This window comes from Echeneis naucrates, chromosome 6 (genome assembly GCF_900963305.1).
Source record: "Echeneis naucrates chromosome 6, fEcheNa1.1, whole genome shotgun sequence".
NCBI lineage: Eukaryota > Metazoa > Chordata > Actinopteri > Carangiformes > Echeneidae > Echeneis > Echeneis naucrates.
In genome coordinates this window covers 3,241,277-3,268,950 of record NC_042516.1, presented here as the reverse complement: position 1 = coordinate 3,268,950, position 27,674 = coordinate 3,241,277, and the positions used below count along the sequence as shown (strand labels likewise).

At 43.1% G+C, this 27,674-nt stretch overlaps 3 protein-coding genes across 7 annotated transcripts in view; 1 reads left to right on the top strand and 2 right to left on the bottom strand.

Annotated features, from left to right (window-relative positions):
• Nucleotides 1-75: 75 nt before the first annotated feature.
• Nucleotides 76-6,430, top strand: rbm42 (RNA binding motif protein 42). Of its 2 annotated transcripts, XM_029505007.1 has the most exons (13): nt 76-242; nt 661-717; nt 1,067-1,202; nt 1,360-1,426; nt 1,797-1,868; nt 2,396-2,550; nt 2,710-2,880; nt 3,046-3,180; nt 3,533-3,650; nt 3,891-3,988; nt 4,557-4,653; nt 4,767-4,891; nt 5,367-6,430. In XM_029505007.1, exons 2-12 carry the CDS (start codon nt 662-664, stop codon nt 4,877-4,879), a joined length of 1,218 nt encoding a protein of 405 aa, XP_029360867.1. In that variant the 5' UTR covers nt 76-242; nt 661; the 3' UTR covers nt 4,880-4,891; nt 5,367-6,430. The 2 variants fall into 2 exon arrangements, with proteins under 2 accessions (XP_029360867.1, XP_029360866.1); XM_029505006.1 differs by lacking the exon at nt 5,367-6,430 and having other exon boundaries at nt 4,767-4,990.
• ppox (protoporphyrinogen oxidase) lies at nt 4,945-13,997 on the bottom strand. Of its 2 annotated transcripts, XM_029505003.1 has the most exons (13): nt 13,887-13,997; nt 12,886-12,972; nt 12,060-12,194; nt 11,851-11,966; nt 9,879-10,011; nt 9,018-9,162; nt 8,468-8,661; nt 7,512-7,572; nt 7,241-7,359; nt 6,227-6,340; nt 5,929-6,078; nt 5,800-5,842; nt 4,945-5,725 (listed from the first exon to the last, which is right to left on the bottom strand). In XM_029505003.1, the coding sequence occupies exons 2-13, from the start codon at nt 12,967-12,969 to the stop codon at nt 5,589-5,591; spliced, it is 1,431 nt and encodes a 476-aa protein (XP_029360863.1). In that variant the 5' UTR covers nt 12,970-12,972; nt 13,887-13,997; the 3' UTR covers nt 4,945-5,588. The 2 variants fall into 2 exon arrangements, with proteins under 2 accessions (XP_029360863.1, XP_029360865.1); XM_029505005.1 differs by lacking the exon at nt 6,227-6,340.
• A 2,941-nt stretch (nt 13,998-16,938) lies between these two features.
• dyrk1b (dual-specificity tyrosine-(Y)-phosphorylation regulated kinase 1B) overlaps nt 16,939-27,674 on the bottom strand; it is a 37,999-nt gene continuing 27,263 nt past the window's right edge. For 2 of the 3 annotated variants that reach the window (XM_029503666.1, XM_029503663.1), the window contains exons 2-13: nt 26,206-26,372; nt 24,598-24,717; nt 23,921-24,109; nt 23,517-23,664; nt 22,469-22,618; nt 21,819-21,955; nt 21,252-21,398; nt 20,777-20,917; nt 19,899-20,019; nt 19,549-19,731; nt 18,988-19,091; nt 16,939-18,617 (exon numbers count right to left, since the gene is read on the bottom strand). In XM_029503666.1, coding sequence (XP_029359526.1) covers nt 18,102-18,617; nt 18,988-19,091; nt 19,549-19,731; nt 19,899-20,019; nt 20,777-20,917; nt 21,252-21,398; nt 21,819-21,955; nt 22,469-22,618; nt 23,517-23,664; nt 23,921-24,109; nt 24,598-24,717; nt 26,206-26,274 — 2,025 coding nt within the window. In that variant the 5' untranslated portion in view covers nt 26,275-26,372 and the 3' untranslated portion in view covers nt 16,939-18,101. The remainder of the gene's footprint in view (nt 18,618-18,987; nt 19,092-19,548; nt 19,732-19,898; nt 20,020-20,776; nt 20,918-21,251; nt 21,399-21,818; nt 21,956-22,468; nt 22,619-23,516; nt 23,665-23,920; nt 24,110-24,597; nt 24,718-26,205; nt 26,373-27,674) is intronic. The other variant, XM_029503664.1, reaches the window with a different exon arrangement.

Below are 27,674 nucleotides of genomic sequence, written 5' to 3'. Positions count from 1 at the left end.
AGCCTGGGTGGCGCCCTCTCACATCTAGTCGATGACTGTGACGTTCACGTCCAAAGAAGAAGTCGGAGCCCCCAGGGTTGCTGCTATAGCCGCTACAACCTGTCGTCAAGCTAACGTGTCCACCGCTCGGACAGTAGCTCTTTACTCATTACTCATGGTTTCACTTTATTTTCGCCCCAGCACTTAGCCTGATCAGTTGACGGAGGAATCAGGGAGCGGGTCTCACAGCGGCAAGAGTTAAGGTAAGGGGCCAGCTGACTGAAACAGTAGAGCTGGGTTAATTTATCTTAGCTAGTTTGTGGTGTGCTAAGTACGAGCTAATATCACACACCTTAGTTTAAAATCCCGGTATGTGAATTGAATTTTGTAAGCGAAAGGAAACGCTAATATTAGAGGAGTCGCCCATAAATGAACGTAAGTGTCATGTCCCTGTGTGAACGAGTCAGAAATAGAAATTTTCCGGTTCATTGTGCGTCAACAATCCCATTGCTAACTGTTTTTGGTGTCTCTTAGTTTAAATGCGTACAAGTCTCTGAGCAAGCCTCACATCCTTTACAGTGACGCCAATTTTTCCAGTGTGTACTCAGTCACCTTGTATTTGTTATGTCTCCAAGCTCCTGAGCCCCTGTGTTGTCCCTGATCAGTGTTGTTGTCTCTTAGCATGGCGCAGAAGTCAGGAGAGGAGCGTCTGAAAGAGATGGAGGCAGAGATGGCTCTGTGAGTACAACTGATACACAAAGACACTCACTCACTCTTACAGGACATGAAACACAATCTTCCCAGTAACCTGAGTGTGCAAGTGACTGATCTGTGGTTCATCACAGCCCACTTTAGTGAGTTCAGGCTAAGCTGAGTATGGCCACTGATGCCCTGGTCCGGTTTATCTAACTCACAGGCTTACTCAATATAGCTTCATATATAATCAGGACCAGAATGAAACCATGCACTTTACATAATAAAGTCACTTTCATGATTCATCCACAAGTAGACCGTAAGACTGTAAGACAAAATGACTGTGTTTGGATCAGTGATGTAATTGGTGGCCGATCTCCCTTTTTTGCTGCAGTTTTGAGCAGGAGGTTCTTGGTGGTCCAATACCGGTATCAGGAAGTCCACCTGTTATTGAGGCAGTTCCCATCACTCTGGCTGTCCCTGCAGTTCCAGTGGTGCGGCCCATCATCGGCACAAATACCTACAGACAGGTTTGTACTGCTCCACTATCTGTCTGGTAATGCGTTGGATGTATATAAAAACAAAAGCACTGTTTATTTTCATTGTTGAAATTCTATTTAATAATGAAAGACCTTGGTCCTTTGCAGGTCAGGCTGAATCTTTCTGTCTCTGTCTTTTTTCTCTTAGGTCCAGCAGACATTAGAGGCCAGGGCTGCTAGTTTTGTTGGTCCTCCACCAGCTTTTGTTGGACCAAGTGAGCATGCATTCTGACATACATAAGCATTTGATACCTTAGGGTAGGGCTAAAAAGTAGGGACAGGGGGTGTGTTGGAACTGGGCCTTAGTCCAGGTCTGATGACTCCAGTTAGTCAGGGGAGTGTCACAGTGTGTTCTTAGTTCAAAATGATTGTGTTTGAACATTGTTATGACACAGATAAAGATCAGATCACATTTTTCTTTTTTCCATTGGATAAAAACCCAGAAGTCCGAGTACCTCAGGTCACTCCACATTCATCTTCATATAGATGTGATTATGGAGGACATAGACTCATGTCAAATGTGCCGTCATACTGTTTTCCTCAGATGTTTCGTCTATTTGACACTGTGATTTGTGTCTGTCCCAGTCCCTCCAGTTCGCCCCCCACCTCCTCCCATGATGAGGCCAGCATTTGTCCCCCACATCCTGCAGAGACCTGGTAAGGTTACCAAAGAACACTGACTGATTTATTAATTATAACAGTATTTCTTATTTGAGTTGTTAAGGCTGAAATGTAATGGGTTTGTTTTTCCACAAATAAGACATAATAGTATGTAGTACAGCATGTGAATTTTTGTTTTGACCTGGGCTTTAACAGTGTCGAAGTTAATGAATTTGCATATTGTCTTGCTATTTGCGTGTATTACTAAGTACAGTGTTTACTTTTACATGTGCACTGATGGGACTGATGGGACAGTTGATGCAACATTGTGTCTGAGCTGTGATAAACAATCTAAAGTCTGCTTCATATTTATTTATTTTTGTTCAGGTCTTTATCAGATAGACTTTCCATATTCCTTTCATGTCCATACAATAACATATAACATGAAATCACATGTCTTGGTAATAACATCGCATTTCACCAACCAACACATCTGCACTCTAAAGGAGGTCAGAGGTCATAAATAGACTTATTTATGTTTTCTGGCTCCTCATCCATGTTTCTGTCCTGGTGCTTGTTGTCAGGTGGTCAGAGGCTGCCCATGATGCGTGGCCCTCCAATAGCACCTCCCCTACCCCGGCCTCCACCACCTCCTCCCATGATGCTCCCTCCTTCCCTACAGGGCCAGACACCTCAGGGTCCTACTCAGCCCATGCAGCACATGGGAGCCGCCACTCAGGTCAGAGCTCAAAGCGGCAGAAAGCGTTGGTGTGACGTTGCAGCTGCAGTTTGTGTGCATGCTACTCAGCTCATTATGGCTGATTATTAATCTAATGCTGAGATGTTATATCACAAACTCTTGTGACTGCATCTGGGTGTGTCTGTGTTTTTCACTTAGGTTGGTGACATGGTCTCGATTGTGTCAGTCCCAACCACAAGACAGGGAGCCCCGCCTCCTGTCAAACCTTCACAGTCCATCATCCAGGCAGCCCCAACTGTGTACTCTGCTCCTCCTGCTCCAGTCGGACATAAAAAAATTGATATTAGAGCTCAGAGACAAGCCAGAATGGTGAGACAATTATTATTGATCAGACAGAGGGATGTTGGTGGGTCTGGACGTTTGCTTGAACACAAGCCACATCATCTGTACATGACTGTTGTGGTAGACATGACTAAATTAGAAGCTGGGTCGGGGTTGTGGTAACGGTTCATGCGTTGGATGTGAATCTTCCAGGAGGAACTGGCAGCACGGGTTGCAGAGCAGCAGTCAGCAGTGATGGCAGCAGGTCTACTGGACAAGAAAGACAGTGACGACAGCAACGCTGTCATTGGTCCCAGCATGCCCGAGCCTGAGCCCTCCCACACTGAGGTATGGATGGCCACCATTCAGCTTCCTGCTGCTAATGCTGAACTTCCATAAAGTAAGGATTTACTGAGGCCTGAAAGTGCAACTCAGTGCAATAGTTTGTGGACACATGAGCCATGATAGTGAACAGTGGCAGTTAGTGAAATTACTTCTATGTGTAGTTCTCAGGTCAAAAAAGTCTTAATTCTTACCATTACTCCATCAGTACTCCATAGCTGATGATGCACCATGGTTTCATGGCCATTCATGGCACCATAGGTTGAACCACAGCAGTTTCTGCAGTGTGTGCACCTCCAGAAACAGCTACCAGTGATATGTAGGTGAAGATATCACAATGTGTGTGTGTGCTTATCAGCCCGTGGAAAGTACAACCGAGGACAAAAAGAAAACAAAGGTTGAGAAGGTGAAGAAGTGTATTCGTACTGCAGCAGGGACGTCCTGGGAGGATCCCAGCCTGTTGGAGTGGGAATCAGGTAAAAGTTCCTGCAGCCACTAGAAGCTCAGCATGTAAAACCCTAAGAAACTTGATTTCATATCAATTTAATACCTCCTTGAATTGCATGTCAGCAGTTAGGTTGTCCACCAGGTGATTGCATTTGTTTATAGGAGGTTATTGGGCTAGTTTTCCATCAGTGTCGTTAGAGGATTAACTGCTTCTCTGAGCTGCTACAGGATGAATGGAATGCTGAATCCCATTCTGTCTATTTTTGCAGATGATTTCCGCATTTTCTGTGGTGATCTTGGTAACGAGGTGAATGATGACATCCTGGCCCGGGCCTTCAGCAGATACCCGTCTTTCCTCAAAGCTAAGGTTGACCTGATTTTCTGTTTTTGCTGTGATCATGTCTGTACACAATTCTTTGTCTTCCTTGTCGGCTCCAACATTTCACTCACATAAATGGTGATTTCAAATAGTGACATCCATTATCAAATTATCCAGGTTAATCTGAGCTGTTTACTTGATTATTGCATTCACTTCAAATCTATTATTGATAACTAAATTTCTCCAATCCGTCTACAACCATGTGTTTAACCTAAGCATATTTACAGAAGGGTGGTTTAACAAACTGTCACAAGGTTTAAGTTCCAACTTTACATCATTGTTAAACCATGTGACAATGGATATGAGAGGCCAGACTCATTCTACTCTTTCCATATAGAATATGGAAATATAAATCTTAGTCTACAGTGAGTCTGGAACCTCTCTATGATTTTTTGTGATTTTATAAGATTCTCTAAAAAGACCTGTCCTTCTGTGGCACAATGCAAATATTTAATATAACCCTTTCATAGAATCTCTCATAGATTGAATCTCATTGTTTGGTTGTGATTATGCTGTTAAAGCCTTGTGTATGTAATATGTAATGTAATGTCTTCAGGTGGTGAGAGACAAACGCACAGGGAAGACTAAAGGTTACGGCTTTGTCAGCTTCAAAGATCCAAATGACTACGTCAGAGCCATGAGGGAAATGAATGGTCAGTCGTCAGACAATCTGAGTCTGTGTACTTCCCCTTTCCTCATCTGTCTCATGTTGACTTTATCTATGGAGTGAATAACTCATTTTAATATATGCAAAATCTGTGTCCAGGGAAGTACGTTGGCAGCCGTCCCATCAAACTGAGAAAGAGCATGTGGAAGGATCGTAACATTGAAGTGGTTCGCAAGAAACAGAAGGAGAAGAAGAAGCTGGGTCTAAGATAGTGTCAGTACATGGTGTGTGTTGTCCTATTTTGATCAGGTCAGAAGATATCCCATGGTTGTTTAGGTTGAAACTTTTATTTCTCCAATAAAACCAGAATTTTTATGTTTGAAGAATCTTCTCAGTGTTGTTGGTGGTTCTAAAAACTGTTTAATAAAATCAAATTTATTTATTTATATAGTGCCAAATCCCATATAAAGCACAGTAATGGCAGATGTGTTTCTGATAGATGTCTCTCCCACACTTCAGCCAGTAACAGAATACAGACATCAGCAGGCTCATGAGGTCCCTGAGGTATAGCTTTACACTCAGAACAGAGGCTAGGTCCTCCAGAGTCTGGATTAGCCATGACATATTTCATCACTGCATTTAACACAACCAATAAGATCATTTACACAATCTTACATTACAACACAATACAAATATACCAGCGCAAAAGATGTCTCAGTCCAGTGTAATGTAATGACTAAGGTCACTGCATGTCTCCAGGTGAACAATGAAGCGGAGCAAACAGCTGAAGGAAGCAGAGTGACTTCACCAGAAGACCACAACCCTTACAGCGGTGTGGCTTTATGGCTAGAAAGATAATGACTGCTGGTGTAGGCAGTTGCCTGTCGCTACAAGGACACCTGAGTATCAACAACCCAAAGGTTATAAACTGAAATTGATTCTCCGTGGCTCATGATTGTGTTAGTGTGTTGGTGGTGGGCATCAGACTCCAGCTCCCAACAACTCTTCTACAGCTGTCCGTCCACTGAAGATGACATCATTCACTGACACACCGTCATAGGAAGAGCCAATCAGAGACAGTGAGAGATTTTTCTTCTTTATGAAGGTGCGCATGGAGTCTGGGAGGACAGATACACATATTAACATGAAATGTGACTACACCTGCTACACATGGTATCAAGTCAACACTCACCTACTCTCCGATGGTGTCCTAGATAATACTGAGGTATACAGTCCTGAAGAGAACACATGACATGAGCTTCACCTTCTAACCAAGGGGGAAAAAAAGCATGAATCTGTTTTGGGTCTATCCCTATCGTACCCTCTCTAGAGCCACCCAGCTCCAGCTTGGCACTGATGTGACTCCCAGGTGGGTCTGCACTGCCTCAGTGGCTCTCTGTAAAAGGTGCTCCTCCTTTACTGTTTCTGGGTCCCCAAAGTCTTCCTGAAACCAGGCCCCGCCCATCATCACCTAGGAAAAAATTAATATAATGGGTAAATTCATATAATTAATATATAAACGGGACCAGAACTCAGGTGTGAAACAGCACACCTGAACTGAGGTCAGACCTGAACTCTATCAACCACAGCAGAGGAGCATGTTTGTGTGTGTCTGGTACCGTCAGTCTAGTAGTATGCCCATTAGGTTTGTTGTGCTCAGGGAAAGGAACAGAGTCATAGACGATGCCTAACAAACTCCGATCCTCTGATGATGGGACCAGGTGACCAAAACCCTGAAAACAGTTCCACAGGTTTTTTTTTTCTTTTTCAATTCTATCGTGGAAATAACATGCAAAAAAAAAAAAAAAAAAAAAAAAAAAAAATTTCAGTGACTTCAAAGATAACACGATAGACAAGCAAACAGACAGAAGCAGACAGTTATAGTGAATTTTGGGTGTGGGAGTGACAAGACACATTGCATCAACAACAAGAAATTTTGGTTTTTGCAGTGTGGCCAACTTGATTCTTGGTATTTTGTAATAGATATTTTGCTAACGATTTAGTCTAGAGATTTAAATCAGGTGAAAGCTGGATTCATTGTTAGTAGGTAGCTAATTTTGGGGAGAATTCTCATTTCAACAGTGGCCATTCTGATCTGGAGTGATATTAAGAATAATCAATTATGACTGTTCAGGGGAAACATTAATACCCAAATATTTGATGTGACATAATGGGATGTGATTTGAAGAGATGAGGGCTGCCACATCCAAACGATTACTATATAAGGGGAGTATGGAGGATTTGTTCCAGTTAACTAAGTAGTCAAAGAAAGAGGAAATGATTCAATAAGTCTCACTCCTTTTTGAAGTGATGACTGTGGAATTTGGTTCAAGAGTAATGTATCATTTGCCTAGAGACTTATTTTAGTGCCCATATTTGGAGATTTGAAATTCTTTTCTATGGGGGTTGTGATGGATGGCTGCTGCTAATGGTTCAATTAAAACTGTGGAGAGAAAAGGAGAGAGTGGACATCCGTGTTTAAACCCCCGTGCTTTCTGAATATTGTACATTTGTGATATCTGTGACTGTGGGTGAGATGTACTGTGGTTTGTCGCCACAAAAATAAATAAATAAATAAATGCTTTACCTCTGTGTGTGTGTGTGTCACTGTTGTGTAGTTTTATTGCTCTTACCATCACAGGCAGGATGGAACCATCATACTCCAGATTTACAACAGCAACTGTCACTGTGGCAATGTCTTGCAGCTCCTGGATGAGGGGTTGACAGGAGGATGGCAAGGTGGACGAGAGAGCTGGGTGGAGCAGGAGGGTGGGGTATAATAAGAACATCTATCTCTGATGTTTGTTGATGTTTTTGTGTCCCAGTAAGCAGGTTCCAGTTCATTATTTGATGATCCTGCAGCATCCAACTGACCAGAGACAAAATCTGTCAGACAACACTTACCTTTAGCTGGCAGAGCAGAAATTATATGATCAGCTGACACAGCTCCGTCTTCCAGGTGGATCTGCACACACGGATGCCTATGTGTTATCAAAGCTGCCAAACAGCACCATGATACAGGATGCCAACAGTTGATCAGATTCATTCACTGCAGGGGAGCCTTGACTGTGTCCATGAAGTTGATGCCCAGCTTTAGGCCAGAATGTAATGGACCATTGAGTGCATCATCATACCAACTCACAAATAAAACCAGTGTATGTGGAAACACTTCTGATTTGTTGAAAGACTGAGCTGTTTTGGGTGGCCTTATTTGCTTAGGCTGAGTGGCTGATTCCTGCACACATGAATCCTGATGAATCCAGCCAAGTGTGCACTCGCACCATGTGGTCGATAACATGAAAAAGTTTGTTTGATGTAGAGGGAAACTGTTGTTGACCAGGAACCTCAGAAGGCAGTCCAGAGTTCAGTTGAGCCACCAAGTCAGCGAGGGACTGGAGATGAGATTCAGCCACACAATCATATCTGGTGACTCCAGACTCCATGCTGGAGTAATTATCAAAACAAAAACCTACTTCACACACTGGGAAAGTATTCAATAGACATGAAGAAAACCTCCTCTCAAATCATCTGCCTTCATGTTTCCCTGATAGACATCTTATTCAATCTGCACATGGATGAGACAGGTGATTGGCAGTTTGAATCTTTATATTCTCTTTATAGTACCACATATTTTTTTGTGCTCCTAAGTTTCAATAACCTTCTACAGACTAAGAATAAGATATTACCACTCTTTGTCATCCCTAACCCTAACTCTTAGCAAACCCTATCTGTACTGCAACCTCTGTACAAAGAGTGTGGCTGATCAGGGGGTGAATGGACCCCTCAGTCACAGCTGAGACAGTAACGTGGCTCTGACTGCAGAACATGAGAACCTGCAGTGTTTTTGGTTCCTTACTGACCTTCCAACCTGAGGCCGATGGACAGATTTGTTTAACAACTGCATGTCTGTGAAGCTCCACTCTACTGCTTTTTTGGAGGAAGCCCGTGATGGATTCTGGGAGAGACTCAACCCCCCTCCTCAGGGACCACTGGGCCCAAGACTCTTTAGCAGATCTCTGAGCCAGAGGCCTGGCAGGGACCACAGGACTGGGACCTGCAGGTTTTCACACATACAGCTTTAGTTTGATTGGTAACAACAAGCATCAACAGACTGAGAGCATGGTCATAATTGTGGCCATCTTTGTTGGTATATTTAGCTTGTTTTGTTGTATGTTTGTTGTGTGGCTGTTTGGTGGTGTTTGATCATATGTTTTTTGAAGGCATCTTTGTTGTTCGGTTGTATATTTTTTTAGTTGTACGTTTTATGTATGTTGTTTGGTTGTATGTTTTTGTGTCATGTTTGTTGTGTAAGCAGCTGAATGCAGAATCAGTGTGTATGGTATTAACTCTCCTGCTACTTTTTTCGCTCCTTGTTGTGTGTTCAGTTGGTTTAGTGACACAGCACTGTACCTGAGCCCAGCAACATCCCCAGAGCCAGGGAACCTCTGCGCTGCTCCGCATTGTACAACACAGGAAAACAAGAACGCACACTCAGCTTCCTGCAGTCGCCTGCAAACACCCCACGACACAAACTGTCCACAGCGATGTCTGCAAGCTGTGAACACACAAACACACAGAGGATATTTAAAACACTACAGCAAGAGGTTATCGTTTCTTCATAACCACAGACAATGAATGAAAAATGTTATAGAGTTGCATTATCAACCTCAACAGATAGAGTCAGTTTTGTTCATGTTAATAATAACTCCTCTATGTACATGAAAAAGTTTGTCAATGCCACATGGAGAACAGGCCTCAGGTGACACAGTGAGAACCTGTAGGGTAATTTTTGACTGGGACAGTCTGACACATAAAACAAGTCTGTACAATCTCCTTTGCAACATTGTCAAAGTGAAAAACATAATGTCTCAAAAAGAAGCTAAAAAAATTACTCCAAGTTTACTCAAGTTAACTCTTGACTGGACCAAATTTTTATAGCCATCCAACCCTGAGCCAGGTCCTGTTAGAGGGAGTTTAACCTCTGCTCTCTTGTCAGGGACCAACTCTTCAGATAATGTAGATAGTGAAGAGATAGTGGAGAGAATAGAAAAACATGATCTAAATCTCAGTTGAAGGACACTTTAGAAATTGTTTGAAATGTTTAAAAAATGTGAACTTCTCCTCCAACCAGCAGGCAATGCTCCAGTCCAGCCAGTTTACTGTTACACCAACATGATGCAGTATTGATGTAGTGGTGAATGTCTATGACCTTTGCTCAGTGTCCACAGGGCACCTATACTGCAGGTAATGTTTGCCCCTGCACTCCCTCACCTCCTTCCCCAGCCTCCTGGAAACAAATGAGTGTATGGACTCGTCATCCTCCTTGCTTTTCTTTACCAGTATTTCCATACCAACACTCCAAAGGATGGGGCGAGAGAAGGGTGGGACTGTCCGCAGAAGGCCACTGAAACAGAGAGAAACAAACTGAAGTTGCAGTGGTTCATATGTTTACCATCATACTGTTATTTCATTCGGTGAATCTCCACATGAGCTCATGCCCACACGTGTCAATAGTCATTACTGATGTTCTGCCCGAACCAGCACAGAACCAGCTCAAATCATTATGGGATCAGAAGTAATGTTCCCTCTAAGATGCACGGTTGTGCAATCGCACACTGCAAATCTATGCAGCACATAATTTAAAATCGAATCTGAACTGCATCTTGCAATGCAACTTAGTAAGTGACTGGTGACATTAAGCGGTAACTACAGTAAAACAATGACGAACAATGTCCAACATACAACATACATACACAACATACATACTTGTTCATGAAAAACAAGATATTTCATTGTAAGTGGGCCAAAACACTTATATGAAAAGTAATCTAACAGAAATTACTGCTGTAATTTGATTCGTTTTTTAATAAGCCATGAAACTTGTTAATATTCCAGGTTCTGGACTGATGCGATACTGGTGCAGCCACAGTGTGCATGTCGGTGCTGCTGATGTTGCTCAGGGAGTTTGTGTGTTTGCTCAGACACATGAAAAATTAGGGGGAGCATTGGTCAGAAGGATCTGCATTTAAACAGATACTCAGTTGTTGATTATTGGTTGTTTCATCAGTAGTTGACAGTTAGGACTAGGAGGTGATGCTGTTGTTTCTGCTTTAAGCATCATGTCTAGATCATTTAGCTCCCATTGATACTGTTATTAATCTGAGAATTATCACAATCTCCACTGAGGAGCTTTTGTTTTTCTCTAAACCTGAACTGATTTGAGCCAGTCCTGCTGAAGAGACTGGGGCAAGGTCAGAGAAAACTAACTTACTTTAATGTGTAGGATTTGTGTGTGCTAGACTGCTTTCTTTCTGTAATACTCACGTTAGCATCTTTGGATTTAGCTCCTACTCTTGAGTTTGTGGGCATCACTCCATTCCGTGTTCAGCAGCAAAATGTAACTTATCATAAGACAATATCTTTTCGGTCTATCTCAGGTGTACTGTCACAGTATTCTGTCAACAAGTCTGAGGTTTTTTGATTAATAGATGGTTACACAAGATGACTCAGATCCTCTCCCCTGCCTTACAGAAGTTGTTCTGAATTGTTCTCTTATTTAAATAGTAATAATTTGTGCACTACGTATGCTGTAAAATTCATTTGCCTTTTTGGGGATAAATACACTTTTAGATTTCTTGTCTGGAAACTTTCCTGCTCCAAGAATAGCTTTATTCATTGTCTCTGTGTGTACAGTAGTAAAATCACATCTGGGGTCTACTGTATTATTGCTGCTGTATTACTTCTTTGTTGCATTTCTGAATGTTCCTAGATGAAATACATAGATAGGAACCTTGTGTTGCTGGAATGTTGGAAACTTGGAATGGTATATTATGTTGCACAGGAGATGTAATAATGGTGTGTTGAACATCTACATTGAGGCAACAGAAAATGGTGTCAGATGAGTGGTTGTAGCCATTGAGATTAAGGAGGAATGTGGTAGTAGGACAGAGGAAATGCCCAAGAAAATTTTATGATACTCCAGATAATAGAAAATAAAGCAGATGACAGAGTGAAGAAGAACGAGACAGAGAAAGAGGACATAGGGATAATCACTGACCTGTGAAGAGAAAACATGGACATGGTCTCCTGACTGCTGTGTGTCAGGTAGTGATTGTCTAATACGTTAATAATAAGCAAGTACCTTGAAGTGTATAATGACTCCCATTGCCAGAGGGGGAGACAAACCTCCATATATATAAAATACATAAAATATCAAGGGGAGATTATCTTGTTAGTCCAATACCTGATTCCTGATGGCATCCTGTGCAGCTGTTTGTTCACATACAGGTATCTGTTCTTTGAGGCCACATGACTATAGGTGACTGGCAGGACATCCCCCGCGAGACCCAGGTCATCCACCTATACACACACATGGATGTAAGGTAATAAGGTTCTTCACACCTGTAAGTATAGTGTTATCACTGCAAATTCGCTCTCTGAGTCCTAACTCACCATGTTGAGTGTGTTGCGTCCCACTGCCCCAGTGGGTCGGATCCCTCTGGGTCCATGTTCAAACACTGCCCCATCTGACCTCCTGGTGGACCACAACCAACCTCCAAACCGACTGCTGGACTCCAAAACTATGACCTGAGGAAAAGGGACAAACAGTTGATTCAGAATATTGAGAAAAGAAAGACACAGACTAGAGGAAAGATGAATGCTGTCTTATAGCGCTGTGTCATAAGCATTGAACTGTGCGTCCTGGACTGACTTTATGAAGGCTTCAGTTTAGAGAGCATCTTCTTCAGTCCACTCAAATAAAGGTGTGAATGAACTTCTCAGGATTTTGTGAAGTTACAAATAGGTGTGCCCTGGAAAACCAGTCAGTTCCATTGTATTCTACTGGTTAAGCTTTCAGACCCAGCACATATTTCATCTCTTTTTATTTCAGAGTCAACTGAATCTCTGTCTTATCCACGTTCAACTTCAGGAAGTCATTGCTCCCACACTGTGTAATGCAGACAGCATCATGCATCCTTGTCATTAGACTTTAGATTTTCCCTGCTGACATTTCCAACAGAAACATCATAATGAAACAAAGAACCTTTCCTTGTGCTACAACATGTCTGTTGATTTAAACTAACTGTGTTCTTCCTCCAGTGTCACCATCTCCTATTGTTCTGATGGAAGACACAGTGTGTAATGTGTATGTTGTATTAATGTCCATCAGACCAACAGCACAACTGAACATCTTGTGACCTACACACTACGTTTTCCTTCACCACCGCAGGTACTGACAGTTTTGTAGAAAATAATAGTGTGTGTCTTTGCCAGTTACCTTTGTAACCTGGGGGCTTTTGCACAGGTAGTAAGATGCTGCCAAGCCCCCAATTCCTCCTCCAAGGACTGCAACAGTTTTCATTGGCTAGAAGCAAAAACAGATTAAATCCAATGACCAACAATAAATGATAAGCAATGATGAATAATAACAACAACAACACAGGCCCAATTCAGTAGTTTTGAGACCACCAAAACATGGTCACATGTAGTCAAGAACAGCTTGAATGTGGTCTGGCGGATCAGCTCTAAAATGTGCCCACAATGTGTCTTAAGTGTGAACAGGTCTGGCGATGACAGTGAGAGGCCCTTTCCATGGTCCTGACATTTGACCCCTGAACTCCCATCCATTTTCTACATATTTCCAAAGCCTTTCTCTTCTAATCATCCTAAGTGTAACATCCTAAGTATCCTGGGTCCTCTGGTTTCACTCAGTCCCCCAGGGTGTAACTGAAGGACACGTCTGTGTGTCCTGATAGTAGAAACTGTTAGCTTATCAGCTGGGTCTCTGTTGCCCAGCTATCTGTCTTTTTGTCTTTCTCTGTGCTCCTGTTTCTCAGACCTCCTCTCTGCCTGTCTTTGGGCCCAGGTTGTAACTTGTTCCGTCTCTTTCTTTATTGTCAGACTATAACTGGTGGTGTCAGGGGCCTGCGGCAGCTCTTCAGAGGACCTGGGCAGGACCTGTTCCCTGTCCACAGCTCCACCTCGGCCCCTGGTGTTGTAGACGTTCGGGCATGGACTCTGTCTCCAGAATAAAACAACTGATCTAATAGTGCAAGCTATGAGGGAGATCTGCTACAGAGACCCAAGGACTGAAAATCTGTCAAGTAGCTGGACCTGGAATGCAGTAAACCAGAACAGCCCCACACCGCTACAGGTATTATCACACACAGAATCACAGACAGGCAGAGGGACACACAGAAGGGCAGAGGGACTTATACACAAAGGGACACACAGACAGAGGGGCAAACGGTAGGAAACTGTAGGACATTCAGCTGTTACCTTGATACGTGACGTTTCACCACAGACCGAGAACCGCGATCATTCGGACACTAGATACAGATATATTTCCGACCTGGTTCCTTCAGAATAAAGTTACACAGCGCTTTTTCTTCTTCTTTTGTTCTATCGTCACTGTCGCAAACAACAATTTTAGTGCATTGGTGCCTCCAGCTGGTCTGGCGTCTGAATCAGATTAGCACTGAGACCATACAATGGGGTGGGGCGGGGACTGTCATATCTTCATAATCAACTTAGTCTCTTACAGAAAATAAGAGAACACCCACTTCTTGACTTCTTTTACTGTTGGTCTATGACATGAAATTATAATTAAACAGTTTCAGATTCTCATCATGTGCCTATTGTCTTGTTCATACTGTGCAAAATAACTGTAGCCTACTGTCGTTTTAGCGACATCATTGCAATAGCATTATTGTTGTTGTTGTTTATTATAAAGAAGAAAAAGTTTTCATTTTGGATATTGTTCAGTTTAGGGTAGCACGGCGGCATAGTTCCGAAGCCGGGAACCGAACCCATGCCTCATGTTGTGGGTTGTGGGCCTTTCTGTGCATAGTTTGCATGTTCTACTTGTGTCTGTGTAGGTTTCAGCAGGTATTCTGGTTTCCTCCCACCATCCAACGACATCATGTTTGGGTTAATTGGTGACTCTAGATCAGGGGTGTCAAACTCAAATTCACAGTGGGCCAAAATGAAGAACTGGGATGAAGTCGCGGGCCAAACTCAATATTTATTGAAAAAATGGACTGGAGTGCATCTTTTCCTCTCTCCAGATATATAATATTGAACCTTTTCATATGGAAACAACATTAGTTTTGTGTAAACATTTAATCTGGAACAATCAAAGCTTAATATTATTGACACATGAGAAATTAAATTTGAAATAAAACACATATCAGTCGTATTAGTTTCTCATTATGTCTCTTTCCATCTGTAGCCTTTCAAGTTCCCATTTAATGGGACAACAGGCCAACAACAAAACAACCAAAAATAACTATTTCCTTCAATGAAAATTCAACTATTAACAGTCCATGCCTTGAAGTTGAAAAAGTGCATAAAGACAACATTCATTCAAGCTCAGTTTGCCCTGATTTATTGTGATGCATTGGTTCGAGCCCGATACCTGACATCTCTTCTTAGATGCAAGTGCATCAATGTCTGGGGTTAGGCTCTGAGCTGAGAAAATCCTCTGGACTGAGTGAAGATGTTCATCAGTGAGACAACTCCTTAGTGGTGCTTTATTCATCTTCATCAAAGAGAACAGTTGCTTAAAAAGACGTGCTGCCGAACATTAAGAGCATTTGAGTAGCTTGGGCACTTAGTTGGGGCAGTGTATCGGAGGAAACATGGAAACTGTGCAGCACCTGTGCAGCACCCACACACTCATACATTGACTTGACTGTGTCACTACACTGTGTTTCAGTCAGATCCATTTGGAGGTTGGCTGGTGCACTTTCCACGTCAACCGCAAACGGAATACTGAGTAGTCCAAACCTGCGTTTCAGGGCTTCAAAGTTGGCAAATCACCGGGTAAACTTGGTAAACTTGAGTTTTTCGGCAAACTGTGCACTAGGAAACACGGCGGGTGAGATATGTTTGTCCGAGGTGCCTGGTAGAATGGATGCAAACGATTGTCAACAGAAAGGGAGGGGGCGCTTAGTGGTCTCGGCTGATGCGCCAACGTAAAGCATTCTGGGATTTGTAGTATTAGCAGTGTATGCGCTATATACTGGCGGGCCACCTCTAATACGTATTTGGTATGATCTCGCGCTCCAAATATAATTACAGCGAGGGCCAGATTTGGCCCGCGGGCCTGAGTTTCACACCCGTGCTCTAGATTGTCCCTAGGTCTGAGTGTGAGTGGTTGTTCATTCACAGTGATGGACTGGTGACCTGACTTGGGTGTACCCCGCCCTCACCATATGCGACCCGGAAACGGAAAAGCGGCAGAAGATAGGTGGATGGATGGACGTTACTCAGTTTAACATTGAATCTGAAGTTTTTTGCTCCTCTTCAAACATGTTCATTCTCTTGTCCATCAGAGACTGTGTCAGATAATCCAGAACGATGTGAACCACTAAACATGTCCTGTGCTGGTTGTGATTCGATGGTTAGAACATGTCCAGTTTAGTTTATCGGAGGAATCGGTGATCCTCTTCATTATACCTACGCGTTGTCCCCCTCCCTGTCTCTCATAAAGCTGTCTGATTAGGTGCGTTTGAAAGACTGAGAAGTCTGAGGTTTCTCTTCTATCACTTTTCGGGATCTTGTAGGAAGATGAATGGATTCAGTTTCTAGGCTGTCAGGAGGTATTGAGCTTACCTGTGTAGGTTACCATGGTGACGAACAGCAGCTTTATGAGTCCAGTACACCAGAGATAACTCCCACAGCACAAGTAAGCTACGCAACATCTGTTAAGTCCTGGTTAAAAATGGTTAACGACTTTAATGATCACTATAACGCTCTCGCTCTCTCACAGATAGACAAGCCAAAATAGATTGTTCCTAAAAGGTTAATAGTATTTGTAATCCTCCATTCATTTTTTTTAAGTGAGCTGAGTCTCAATATTGATGTCTGCATCAGACTCCCTTTGCTCCGAGTACGATGCAGGAAAACAAAGTCTGTAGAAAAGACAAGTCTTTCCTCCTATTCTGAATAGTTTTGTTGTTTCATGCCGACACCTGTCATGTTTGACAAACATGGGACGCTTGATGTCATTGAGAAAAAGGCTTACAATGTGACCTGTGTGTGTCTCTGAGATTTTATCATAAAACTCACTTCACTGCTAACTGAATCAAAAATGATTTTCAAGATGAAATAAAAAAACATGTTTAAACAAATACTGAAAATTTATTATGAAAGCTCAACTTTCTTCTTTTCAGGGGTCGATCATACTGGAGCTTCATTCTGACGTGATAATGATAATGCCTGGTCAGATTAGGAGGAAGAAAAGCGGAGATCTGGTGTTTGTTCGACTTTGGTGTGCAAAAGTATACTCTTTATTCTTATTATATATCCAACTTTATTTTGCCCCGAACCCCTCCCCTCCACCCAGCCCCCACAACCGGTGGCATTCCCATGTCACCAGTTACTGTCACTGTTACAATAGCCAATCAGAGCTCACCTGCAGAAAGAAGGCAACCAAACAAAGAAGAGCAGAAAAAAGGGTTACTTTCAGTTTGTTTTTTCTTGTTAAATAGTAATAAATACATTGAGATGCAGTGGTTCTTACTTTATCATTTTCTCTTAAGCAGAAGGGTTAAAAAGTTTTTTTTTTTTATTTCTGTTTCTATTTCTTTTATTTCTTTAATTGATCTGTGTTGGATCTTTAGCAGCAATCCGGACCAGTTGTCATGGTGATTAGCAGCACAGAGAGGAGGAGCTGTCTGGAGGAGAAACACGACAGGAGAAGGAGATGAAGAAGAAAGTGGGGCGAAGAGGAGGATGAGGAGGAGAAGGAGATTCCTGTGAGTGCCAGCAAGGCATCAGTGTCCCGTCACCTTCTCCTCCATCCACCTCCCTCCCCCTCTCCGTGCTCTGTCAGTGCGGCGGCGAGAGACAGAGGGAGGACACAAACTCAAAGAAAAGGTGAATTTAACACAGACAGGAGAGAGAATCCATGAGTCCTGAATCACACATGTTGGTGCTGTCTTCTTTTGAAAACAGCCCGTCATCTCGATGCAGCAGGATATACTGTGTGTGTTTGTGTGTTAAGACTACTTGTCTCTAAGGGCTGCACATATGAATATGTTAATGTCATAACTAACCAGTGTGAACATGAACTCTCCGTTCACTTCCAGCAACAATATGGAGTAAAATAGAAAAGCATGGCTCCTCTCTCCTTCCTCTTCATCCTCCTCCTCCTCTCCAGGCTTAAACAACAACCAAATAGAACACACAACTCCTCAAACCCGAGAAAAATCAAATAATATTAAACAACAATAATAATATTAATAAAAACAAACCTGTCACAATCATTCCTTTCCAATTACAGTCGCAACAGAAGACAACAAACTAAAACAGGATAAAAGGAAAGTTTCCTCTGCATCCTCCTCCTTCCTCCTCCTCCTCTCATGCAGTACGAACTGTCTCCTTCAGCACAAAGTTCACTTCTTTGTCTCTGAACTCTGGCTGTATGTGTGTAGTTGTGTAGTAGTTGTAATTAAAATTGTATGGCTTTAGGGCATGGTTCAGGTTTTATCAAGAATTGGCTGGCCCCTCATCTGAGTCCGGCCTCCCTCTGCCCCCCGCAGCGGGGTTATTGTTGTTGGAGGCAGGGTAGTAGTCCTCAGGGGGTGGGGCTTGTGGCCCTGGGGCGGTGGGGGCCGTCCGAGTCCGGAAAGCAGACAGTCCAATTGGCAGAGCAAGGGGCAGGGAGGCTGAGCCAAACTGAGAGGCCTCCATGGAAGACACCGCCCCCAGGTGGTGCAGCCCTAAGGACACACCCACATCCATGCTGTCACTCATCTGGGGTGAGGATCCCTGCTGCCCCCCCCCTCCACTGATGCCCGTCTGTCCACCCTGCCGCAGGCCACGCCCACCGTTCCCATGGTGGGAGTAAGTTGGGTGGGGGTGGTGGGGCGCGTCCAGGAAGTGGCGCTGGTGTTGCTGGGAGGCAGCTGGCTTGTGGAGCAGCAACTGGGTGTATGCTGGGTCCTGACCCCCACCTCCACCATCACTGCCTGGCCACATCCTCATCTGCTGCTGGGAGGGAGCCTGTGGGAAGAAGTGCACACACAGAGTGATACTTAGTCCTGCTCCAATGGAGGAACTTACAGAACCCTGACTGAACACCACAAACTCCACCTGCTGTCTAAGCTCTGCTAAGGATGGAACACTAAATCCTGATTCTGTCACGGTCGTGTCCAGCAGATCAGTCAACACCAGCTAAATAAAAGAAATGGTATTAATAATATGATGAGGCCTGGCTGTCAGATCCTGTTTCTGAATTCAATCTGAGACAGAATCTCAGGCCTCAGGGACCCGAATCAATTAGTATATGTACACATGTCTCATGTTCAGCCAGCAAAGAGTGTTTAAGAGTGAATGTGTTTCTGAGCTGTAGACGGTGTGGATCCATGTGTACCTGAGGGCTGGTCATCTCATAGTCTGAATGTGTCACAGCAGAGTTGTAGTAGCGGTTACTGTAGCGGTAGTTGCGGTTGTCATTGGAAGAACCACTGGAGCCACCTGGATATAAAACAAGCCAACATTACACAGAGTACAACTCATATTACCTGGTCTGATCCAGTTCTGGACCCTCCACTCAGGAGTATGTTATCTTGCTGGGTAACAGCATCGGGACCCAGCAAACTAAACCAAAAGGACTTTTCAATTCAGCTTTGGAAAGGATGTTCTGCTGCACTCAAGTGTCATGGCTCACAGCTGGATGTCAGTCCTCTTCTACCATGAAAACACAGGGCAGAAACAGAGACTGGATTCACATTCATGTGATGTTTTTCAAGATCCTGTATTTGTGTGGACCTTTTCCACGAGTAAAGAGGAATCTGACCCACCTATGATCTGGGTTAAGCAGCACCAACTTCATCTGACACAGAGTCTACAAGGGGACAGACCTACCCCTTCTGACCACCTAGGACTGTCCAGAGAGGTACAGTGTGTGTGGAGCAGATAGTGTGTGTTTTACCAGAGCTGGAGACAGAGCTAGTAGTGGAGGTTGAATGGGAGTGGTCCATGGCAGGAGATGTGGACGTAGATGAACTGGTGTTGGTTCCTTCATCTGTTGTCTTCTTGAAGAAGTTGTGCTGCAGGGCGTAGAATGGTGTGATGCGGCTTTTAGGATCATAGTCCAACATGCGCAGGATCAGGTCTGGAACAAGACAGACACAATTATGATGATAATGAGGAAATTCTATGGTTTCCACAAGGAAGCAGGCGGACAGTCTTATATACCAATTCGTATAATGATTCATCTGACTGTATTTCTATTAGGGTCATCTATGCAGGGATTAACATCCAACTGCAGTTCTGTTATACCTTTAAACTTCAGGTAGTCACAGGGGGCGTGTCCTGGCTCCCCCGCCCTCCTCCCCCCAGGCCCTCCAGTCTCTACACCCAAAATCTCATGGAGACGCCGCGTGGCTGGGGGCTTATACTCCTGCAAGACACAAATAAATCAGGGCAGGACAATTTAAATTTAGGCTTAACATGCGGTGAAGGACTCACACGTATGCATCTACACACAGGCCCTTGTGGTACAGCCACAGTGGCATTAACAACATGTTTACATGTTAAAAACATGGCTGAGGCCTGCTGAAGCTTACTTCCTGCTTACTAACCATGTTCTGCCAAAGTCTCTGTCTCTCCCAGTTCCTCTCCTCTCTCTCCCTGTCCTCATCCTGCAGGCCATCCCATGCTCCTGCAACACCTGCTGGTCCCATATTTCATGAATTCTGTACTACAGCTCAACTCCAAGAACTTCATGCAGCAAGATGTTCCTGCCTATACCCTCCCCCCAATGCCTATCTCACTCTCTCTCCCACTCTCACCCCAACCGGTCGAGGCAGATGGCCAACCCCCCTGAGCCTGGTTCTGCTCGAGGTTTCTGCCTCTTAAAGGAAGTTTTTCCTTGCCACTGTTGCCAAGTGCTTGCTCATCGGGGGATCTGTTGGGTCTCTTTAAATAATTTTATAAAGAGTTTGGTCTAGACCTGCTCTATATGTGAAGTGCCTTGATATAACTTTGTTATGATTTGGCGCTATACAAATAAATCTGATTTGATTTGAAGACTGACCCTGATCATTTGAGGACCAAGTCTTTCACAGCATCCATCTATTACCTTTCTATCATGTACCTTCACTGTCACTCTAACAGCAGTCAGTTCAACACAATGTTAAAGGGAATGAAGTCAAAACCTTTTTGATGTCCTTGTTCTTCTTCACTGTCCATAGACCGTCTGACAGTTTGTCAAAATACTTCCTGGCTTTAGGGGCTGCATCAAGCATGTGGCTCGGAGGGACCCCAAGGACCTCCACAATCTTATTCATCTGGTCAACCTGGACAAACACACACTTTTAGTCTTTGTATTGTTTACATACACATGCTGTTGCAGGTGTTGTTTAGGTTCCTGATTGAGTTTTGCTAATTGGTCTTTATAAAACAGGTTTGTGTGAGAAGAATTTATGAATACTTTGTAAAATGATTATTAATGTCTGGTATTTTACAGCAGCTTTGTGAAGTGTGGTGATAACTGTAGTAAATAAGGTTTACTGTAGATGATGTCTAAGCAGCTCACGAATGCAGTATAGCTCCTGACTTCCCGTGTTACTGCACACCAGACTGGAGTCTGACTCATTACTGAGTGTGTGTCTGTGGTAAAGCTGTTGGTACCTCATTAGAACCGCTGAACAGAGGCTCTCCTGTGTGCATCTCCACCAGGATGCATCCCAAAGACCACATGTCAATGGCCAGATCATAGGGCATTCCCAAAAGGACCTCTGGAGAGCGGTAAAACCTGCTCTGGATGTACTGGTAGATCTTGACAAGGGGGAGAAGGAGGAAGTGATGAAGAGCAGTAAATCATTGTATCAATCTGCTGAAATTTTAATTTCTTGCTACACAAGTGACATTCTGATTTTAACCATTCATCAATAATCAAAACACAATCTGATGAAGCATCTGCTGACTGATCAGACGTGAAATGCTCTCAGAGACAGTTTAGATTTCAGAGAGGCTTCTGTTCCATCTACTGCCTTGTGTGAGGCACAGTGTCGTCCTCACAGAGCAACCACCAGAGAAGGCGCCTCAAAGAGAGGCTTCTGGGGAAAGACCCAGCTATGGATTTGCTCATTCATCACTACTCCATCTAGTTTATAACCCCAGCAATGAACTCATGAATGCATTGGCATTTTGGGAAGATGTGTACATGTGTGTGTTGTAAATGCGAGTGTAGCTCACCCTCTGTCCCAGCTGGCAGGAGGATCCAAAGTCGACTATCTTGATGGCAGATCTTTTGGGGTTACACAGCAGGATGTTCTCTGGTTTCAGGTCGCAGTGGATGATTGACAGCTCTGGAGTGGCCAGGAACAATAATGCTGCACAGAAATGGCCTCATTACTACTGTTTTCACCATCATCACCATCACCATCAACACTGAGTCTAAGTCTGAAACTAAGTTAGTTAAGTCAATATCTGAAACTGACAATTTTATGTTTTCTCTTTTATTCTAATTCATTTAAGCTGTATTAGTTTTCAGAAAACATCCTGTTGAATGCTTAGTAATCTAGTTATGCTTTGGATTACTAGACATTACTGGACATTGTTTAACTGAGTGACTTCTGACCTACCACTGATTCTGTCCTGTATTAAAAGTGCAACCAACAGTCTTCACTTTGGCCACCTGGGGGCAGAACTACACCACAAACTGAACCTCACGTGAGCATGTTTGTTCTTGCAGTGAGATTGTGTTGTTGTGTCTTTCAAAAAACCTGTACACAATGAGGATGTTTTAATGAGTTTGTCATCTACCTGCACACAGTGAGAGTGCGTTTTTGTGTCTGTCAATGATCTGTACACAGTAAAGATGTGTCTGTGTGTCTGTCACCCACCTGTACAGAGCTGCTGTGCAAATTTCCTGGTGAGGTTGAGGGATACTCCTCTGAAGTTGGTGTTCCTCAGCAGGTCATATAGGTTATAGCTCAACAACTCAAACACCAAACACAGATGGTTCCTAAACATAAAGTGGCGCTTCAGATGGACTGCGCACGCGCACACATACACAACAGACAGACAGAGAGAGAGACAGATGCGAGACAAGGGGGAGAGTTAACAGTTAAGTCAGATAATTTCCTGTCAGATGTACAGTGATAATGGCCAAACCTTATATAACATATGAGGTTATGAGCCAAGGTGGTGTCACCACCTCTACTTGGTTGAGATATTATTTTGTTAATGCATCTGATGGGGCAGAATCTTTTACCATCAGCTAAATCACTTTAATTTTGTTGAGATAAACTTTCGCTGGAGCTTTCAACAGTGTTTCACAGTCTGAAGTCATCATTTTCAGATTCAGCGGTCCTTATTTTGACAACAATACTGCCTCCTTAATGTCTGATGAAGATTGTGATGCACTTGAAAACTCTTTAAAAATAGAGGGAGCTTGTCTTGTGGAAGAGACAAACATAGTTGGTGTAGAGACGTATATCAAACACCTCTAATCCATGTTCAAGACCAGGATCAACATGGAAACAAGCTTTTAGCTTATTTGCATTGCTATTGTGGACACTTTAGACATGTTTTCTGGACTACATGTTTGCTGTTTTTTCTATTTAAAGAGGTTGATACGATGTGAGCATCTTCCTGTGGGTGGTACTGGAAACCAAAGACCTACAGTGTTTAAAAAAAAAAAAATAAAACAAAACAAAACACTGTTTCTCGATGTCAGTGAATATGTGTCAGAATCATGAGGACCGACACATTTACAGAAGGAAAGGTTTCTCTGTGAACAACTAATAGCACCTCACAGTCTAAGAGACTACGACCCTGACCACAGGGGAATCTGTCATACGCTAACACACCTGTATGCACAGGTGGCTGTTGTGACATTAATCTGTGTTACTTCTACAGCCCTGACCTATGTGTGTGTGTCTTTCTTACCTATGTAATATTTCATCTCAGTGTCGTGCTTGTTCATGAGCTCCAGCAGACGCAACTCAATCTGAGCCTGGTTCAGAAAAGCCTTTTTATTCTTTATGATCTTGATGGCGACCCATTCCTGCTCATGGTGGTCGTAGGCCTTCACCACCTGTAAGCATACACCAACACATTTAATATTACACAACACCACACACACACCTGAAGGCCTGCTCTGATTTAAGCTCACACAAACAAGTCTGTTCACACACAGATTCAACATAGCTTTTTGATATTGTCAGACTGCCATTCTTTATGCTAAACTAAGCTAAAGAACAGAAAATGTTCAACATCAACATCAGACTTAAACAACCAAATCGTGATTTCTGAGGACCACTCCTCCTTATTGTCTCCTCTGTGGACCTCACCTGCCCAAACGAGCCCTTTCCGATCAGTGAGTCTATCTCATAGCGGTCCAGCCACTTCTCTCCATTCTTCACAATATAGTCGTAGTTGTCGTCATCGTAGCCATCATTGTAGACTTTCCTCTCCTTCTTGGTGCTGCTGTCCTCTGGAGGGACCTGCTGGGCCCGCCGCTTCTTCTTAGTATAGTACACCTGCAGATCAATAAGAGCTCAAGGTCTCAGCTCTGCTTCATCACCAAACTTAAGATGTAAATCCTCAACTCAAAAGTCTTGATTGTGTTCTTCTTCTAGTCTGAGGTTCTGGTCTCTGTGTGCATAGAAGTGGTGCATTGGGAAGATCTGCTGTAACAGTTGACATACCTGCCACCAATACAGCTGTTGGTCCCTGCAGTAGTCACACATGTAGAGAGGACACACATCTATGTCTGTGCTCACTTACCTGTACCTTCCTTCTCTGACTCACAGTGAACAGTCTTATCAAAACAGCTCTAAATCGAACTCAACATTCACGCTTTATACTCTCTAAACTTTGCTGACTTTATGAAAACCAGACAACAGAGAGAACCATCAAGGTTAGTGAGCTCATCCCTAACTCCACCCTGGGGAACCATGATCCTGGTTTTATCTCAGGGACCCCAAACAACAGCATGTAACTATGTGTGCGTGTGTATGTGTGATACCTCATTGATGTGCTTGTAAGTTTTGATGAGGTCAACAGAGAGTTTCCTCAGTGGGGCGCTGGCAGGGTCTCTGAAACTAGGGGGGATCCTCCGCTGGAGTATGGTCATATCAGACAGCACCTGCACAGAAGCGCAACACACATTAATTACTCACATGCTCACACCTGCACCAACAACTAAAGATACACAACAATGTCAAACAATGCCTTGTTTAAGTTAAATACCACGTCATCATCCATCGTCACATTATTAAAGGAAATCAGAGTGGTAGTCAAGGTTCTGTGTGTTTGTTTACTGTCCCTTTAAATTATTCTTGACACCTATCAAGTTATGTCTTGCAGGTGCAGACAAACACACACCCATCCTATAAAATACATCACATTAGCATGGATGGTGTAGTGTGATCTATTGAACCACCTTCATCTGCTGCTGCTTCACACACCGAGTTTATCCTGCTTCTGAAACACTAGCACGCTTGGTGTGTTTAGGTAGACAGGCTGATGAAAGCCTGGTTCAGATTCTTTTTGAATATGACTTTCTTTTTACTAGAATATGTCCCTTCAGGGGACACAAAGTGCTCCAGGCAGCTCAGTATTCCAGGAGGGGAAGGAAACCATTAGCATTTTTATGTATATGCGGAAGACTCAATAACACCAGGGAGCAGGTGAACGACATGAATTCCCATGACTCTTTGCTGACATGATTCAACATATGGCTCCAGCAACCACATGATCTATAGGGGAAACCTGCTGATTGCAGCTCCTGACCAGCTGAGAACAGAACCATGAAGAGGAGCCCAGAACCTAAATGATACTAGTATCTGATCTCTAACCACATCCTGGACTTGAAGCCGTGTGATGAGGTCAAAGCAGGTGCACAGCAGCAGCCTGTGGGGTTCATGCTGGCAGGGCTTGAGGATGCTGGGAACATCCATTATGGCACAAGAGAAAACTCGAGTGGAGGTGGTTGGTGAGGGTGGAGCATGTTGGAATTGGTTGGTTACCACAGCAACCAACAGCACTTCAACCTTGGAAGTATCTGGATTAGCACTTATTTTCTGATTCACATGTATGAAATGTTAAAACACACGAGACCCATGACCCAAACAGCAAGCGGTGGTGGTCCTCTGAGCTGCTTGGTCTTCAAACTAGAAGCTACAGTGACTCAGCATCAGAGAGCTAGCTAGTTACCAGGCTGACTTCAGTAAGATGAGATAAAGACAAGAGTTGGTATTTGTTTTCACCTCTGGAGACAGATGTTAGTGAGTAGAGGAATGTTGTTTGATGTTGAACTCACAAAGTTTCTTCAAGACTGGTAAATAACTGCTAATGTAGCAAGAGCCAAACTTATATATAGGTCCTTTAACTGTAGATACGGATGAACTACTACTTAATTTTCATAGAAGATCACCTTATCTCTTGACAGTGGATGTGGCTTTACCTGAGGGGATGTGATTTTCACCAGGTCACAGTATGATGTGTAGTGATGATACATAAGTTTCTCTCATGGGACAGGACAACAACAAGTGACACAGGTAAACTTTATCTATACTACAGTATTACCGAGGACCATCACAACATTGTGTATGCACATGAGTGTGCGTGTTACCTGCTGCTGCTCGGCCATGGAGTGGATGGAGCTGAAGGTAGGGTGTGTATGTGTGTGCTGGCTGGTCATGGCTGGCTCAGCGAGGGAGAAGCCCTGGGCAGTGGAGGAGGAGGAGGAGGAGGAGGAGGAGGAGGAGGAGGTGGGCGGACATCCTGAGCTGCTTACACCTGAGGAAGGAGAGAGAGAAATGATCAGAGGGAAACTCCAACATTTTAATCTACTCCTCTTCATCCATCTACAATTCAAGGCAGACCACTACTTTTTCAAATGCAGCCAAACACAATACCATCTGAACCAAACACCACGAACAAGAGAGAGACATGTCCATTTTAAAATCAACCTGTCATGGAGACTTTTTTTTTTACTTTGTTAGTCATTGCCCAAAACATATCAATATATACCCCACTTATAAATGTGACCCAGTTGGCCCAGTTGGCAGGATGCTGGAGCTATAATTAAATTCCAAAAACAGTGTTCAAGGCCACACCCCTCAAACTGTGTTCAAACTGTGTTCTCTTCTGGACCATTGTAGTCCACCATATTAGAGTTTTGCTTATCAGTGCAATATGAATATGTTAATACTTTAGCAGGATATTGTCCATAACTGTGTTGTCTTAACTAAATCTTGATTAAACTGACTGAGGACATCCCAGAACACACCAGGATCAATTATGAACATGCAACAACAACAATAAAACAAAGCCACGAGCAAACAGATGGATGGGTGTACTCTTAATACTTTAACCTGATTTTAACTGTATGCTAGGACTTTTAACTTAATTGATACAAGGTTCATCTGAACTGTTTCTGTCTGATGAGTCCATAAAGTTTAAAATCTGTAAATTGATGCCTGTAGAATGGCTCTGTCCCTTCACCCCACTGTCTTATATTCAATGCTAGAATGTGCCTCCTTGACACTTGTGTTGAGATGAAGTGCATTTGTTTTCATATCACAGACATCCCCACTAATCAAACATCACACAAACATGAGGTTATACAAAGGGACTGTATGTACGTCAGGATGATGTTTCTGCTTAAACACTATGAAGATGAACTTTAAAGTTGCTAAAACACCTGGGTACCAACAATAGCTGTCTTTTACACTACACAATAAGCAGCATATACCTGGGGGCCAGATAAACACCTAGAATATAAATTTGGAAGAAAAAAAAAAAAAAAAAAAAGTTTGCAGAAAATCCTACAACAGCCAATCAGAGAGCTTTCTACCAATCAGTACTGAGATATCGACAGTTTGTAGACAGGGAGTATAGATAAATATGCATATATATATATATATATATATATATATATATATAGATAGATAGATAGACACACACACACACCATGAGCCTTTTCTTCAAAAAATTATTGCAAGTGCATGGCGAATCAGCTGGTCACAGTTTATAATTGATACATAATGATTTACTGGTATCTTTGTGAGTTACAACAATGATGAAAGACTGTTTGAA

What these genes read in the sequence shown, in the direction of transcription:
- rbm42 (XM_029505007.1), top strand. Translation starts at nt 662, where the DNA reads ATGGCGCAGAAGTCAGGAGAGGAGCGTCTGAAAGAGATGGAGGCAGAG. An exon ending in ACATGGGAGCCGCCACTCAG is followed by an intron (nt 2,551 to 2,709) that starts GTCAGAGCTCAA and finishes TTTTTCACTTAG; the next exon opens with GTTGGTGACATGGTCTCGAT. An exon ending in CGTCTTTCCTCAAAGCTAAG is followed by an intron (nt 3,989 to 4,556) that starts GTTGACCTGATT and finishes TAATGTCTTCAG; the next exon opens with GTGGTGAGAGACAAACGCAC.
- ppox (XM_029505003.1), bottom strand. Translation starts at nt 12,969, where the DNA reads ATGAAAACTGTTGCAGTCCTTGGAGGAGGAATTGGGGGCTTGGCAGCA. An exon ending in GGGGATGTTGCTGGGCTCAG is followed by an intron (nt 8,662 to 9,017) that starts GTACAGTGCTGT and finishes GAAAACCTGCAG; the next exon opens with GTCCCAGTCCTGTGGTCCCT. An exon ending in AGGACACCATCGGAGAGTAG is followed by an intron (nt 5,726 to 5,799) that starts GTGAGTGTTGAC and finishes CTGTCCTCCCAG; the next exon opens with ACTCCATGCGCACCTTCATA.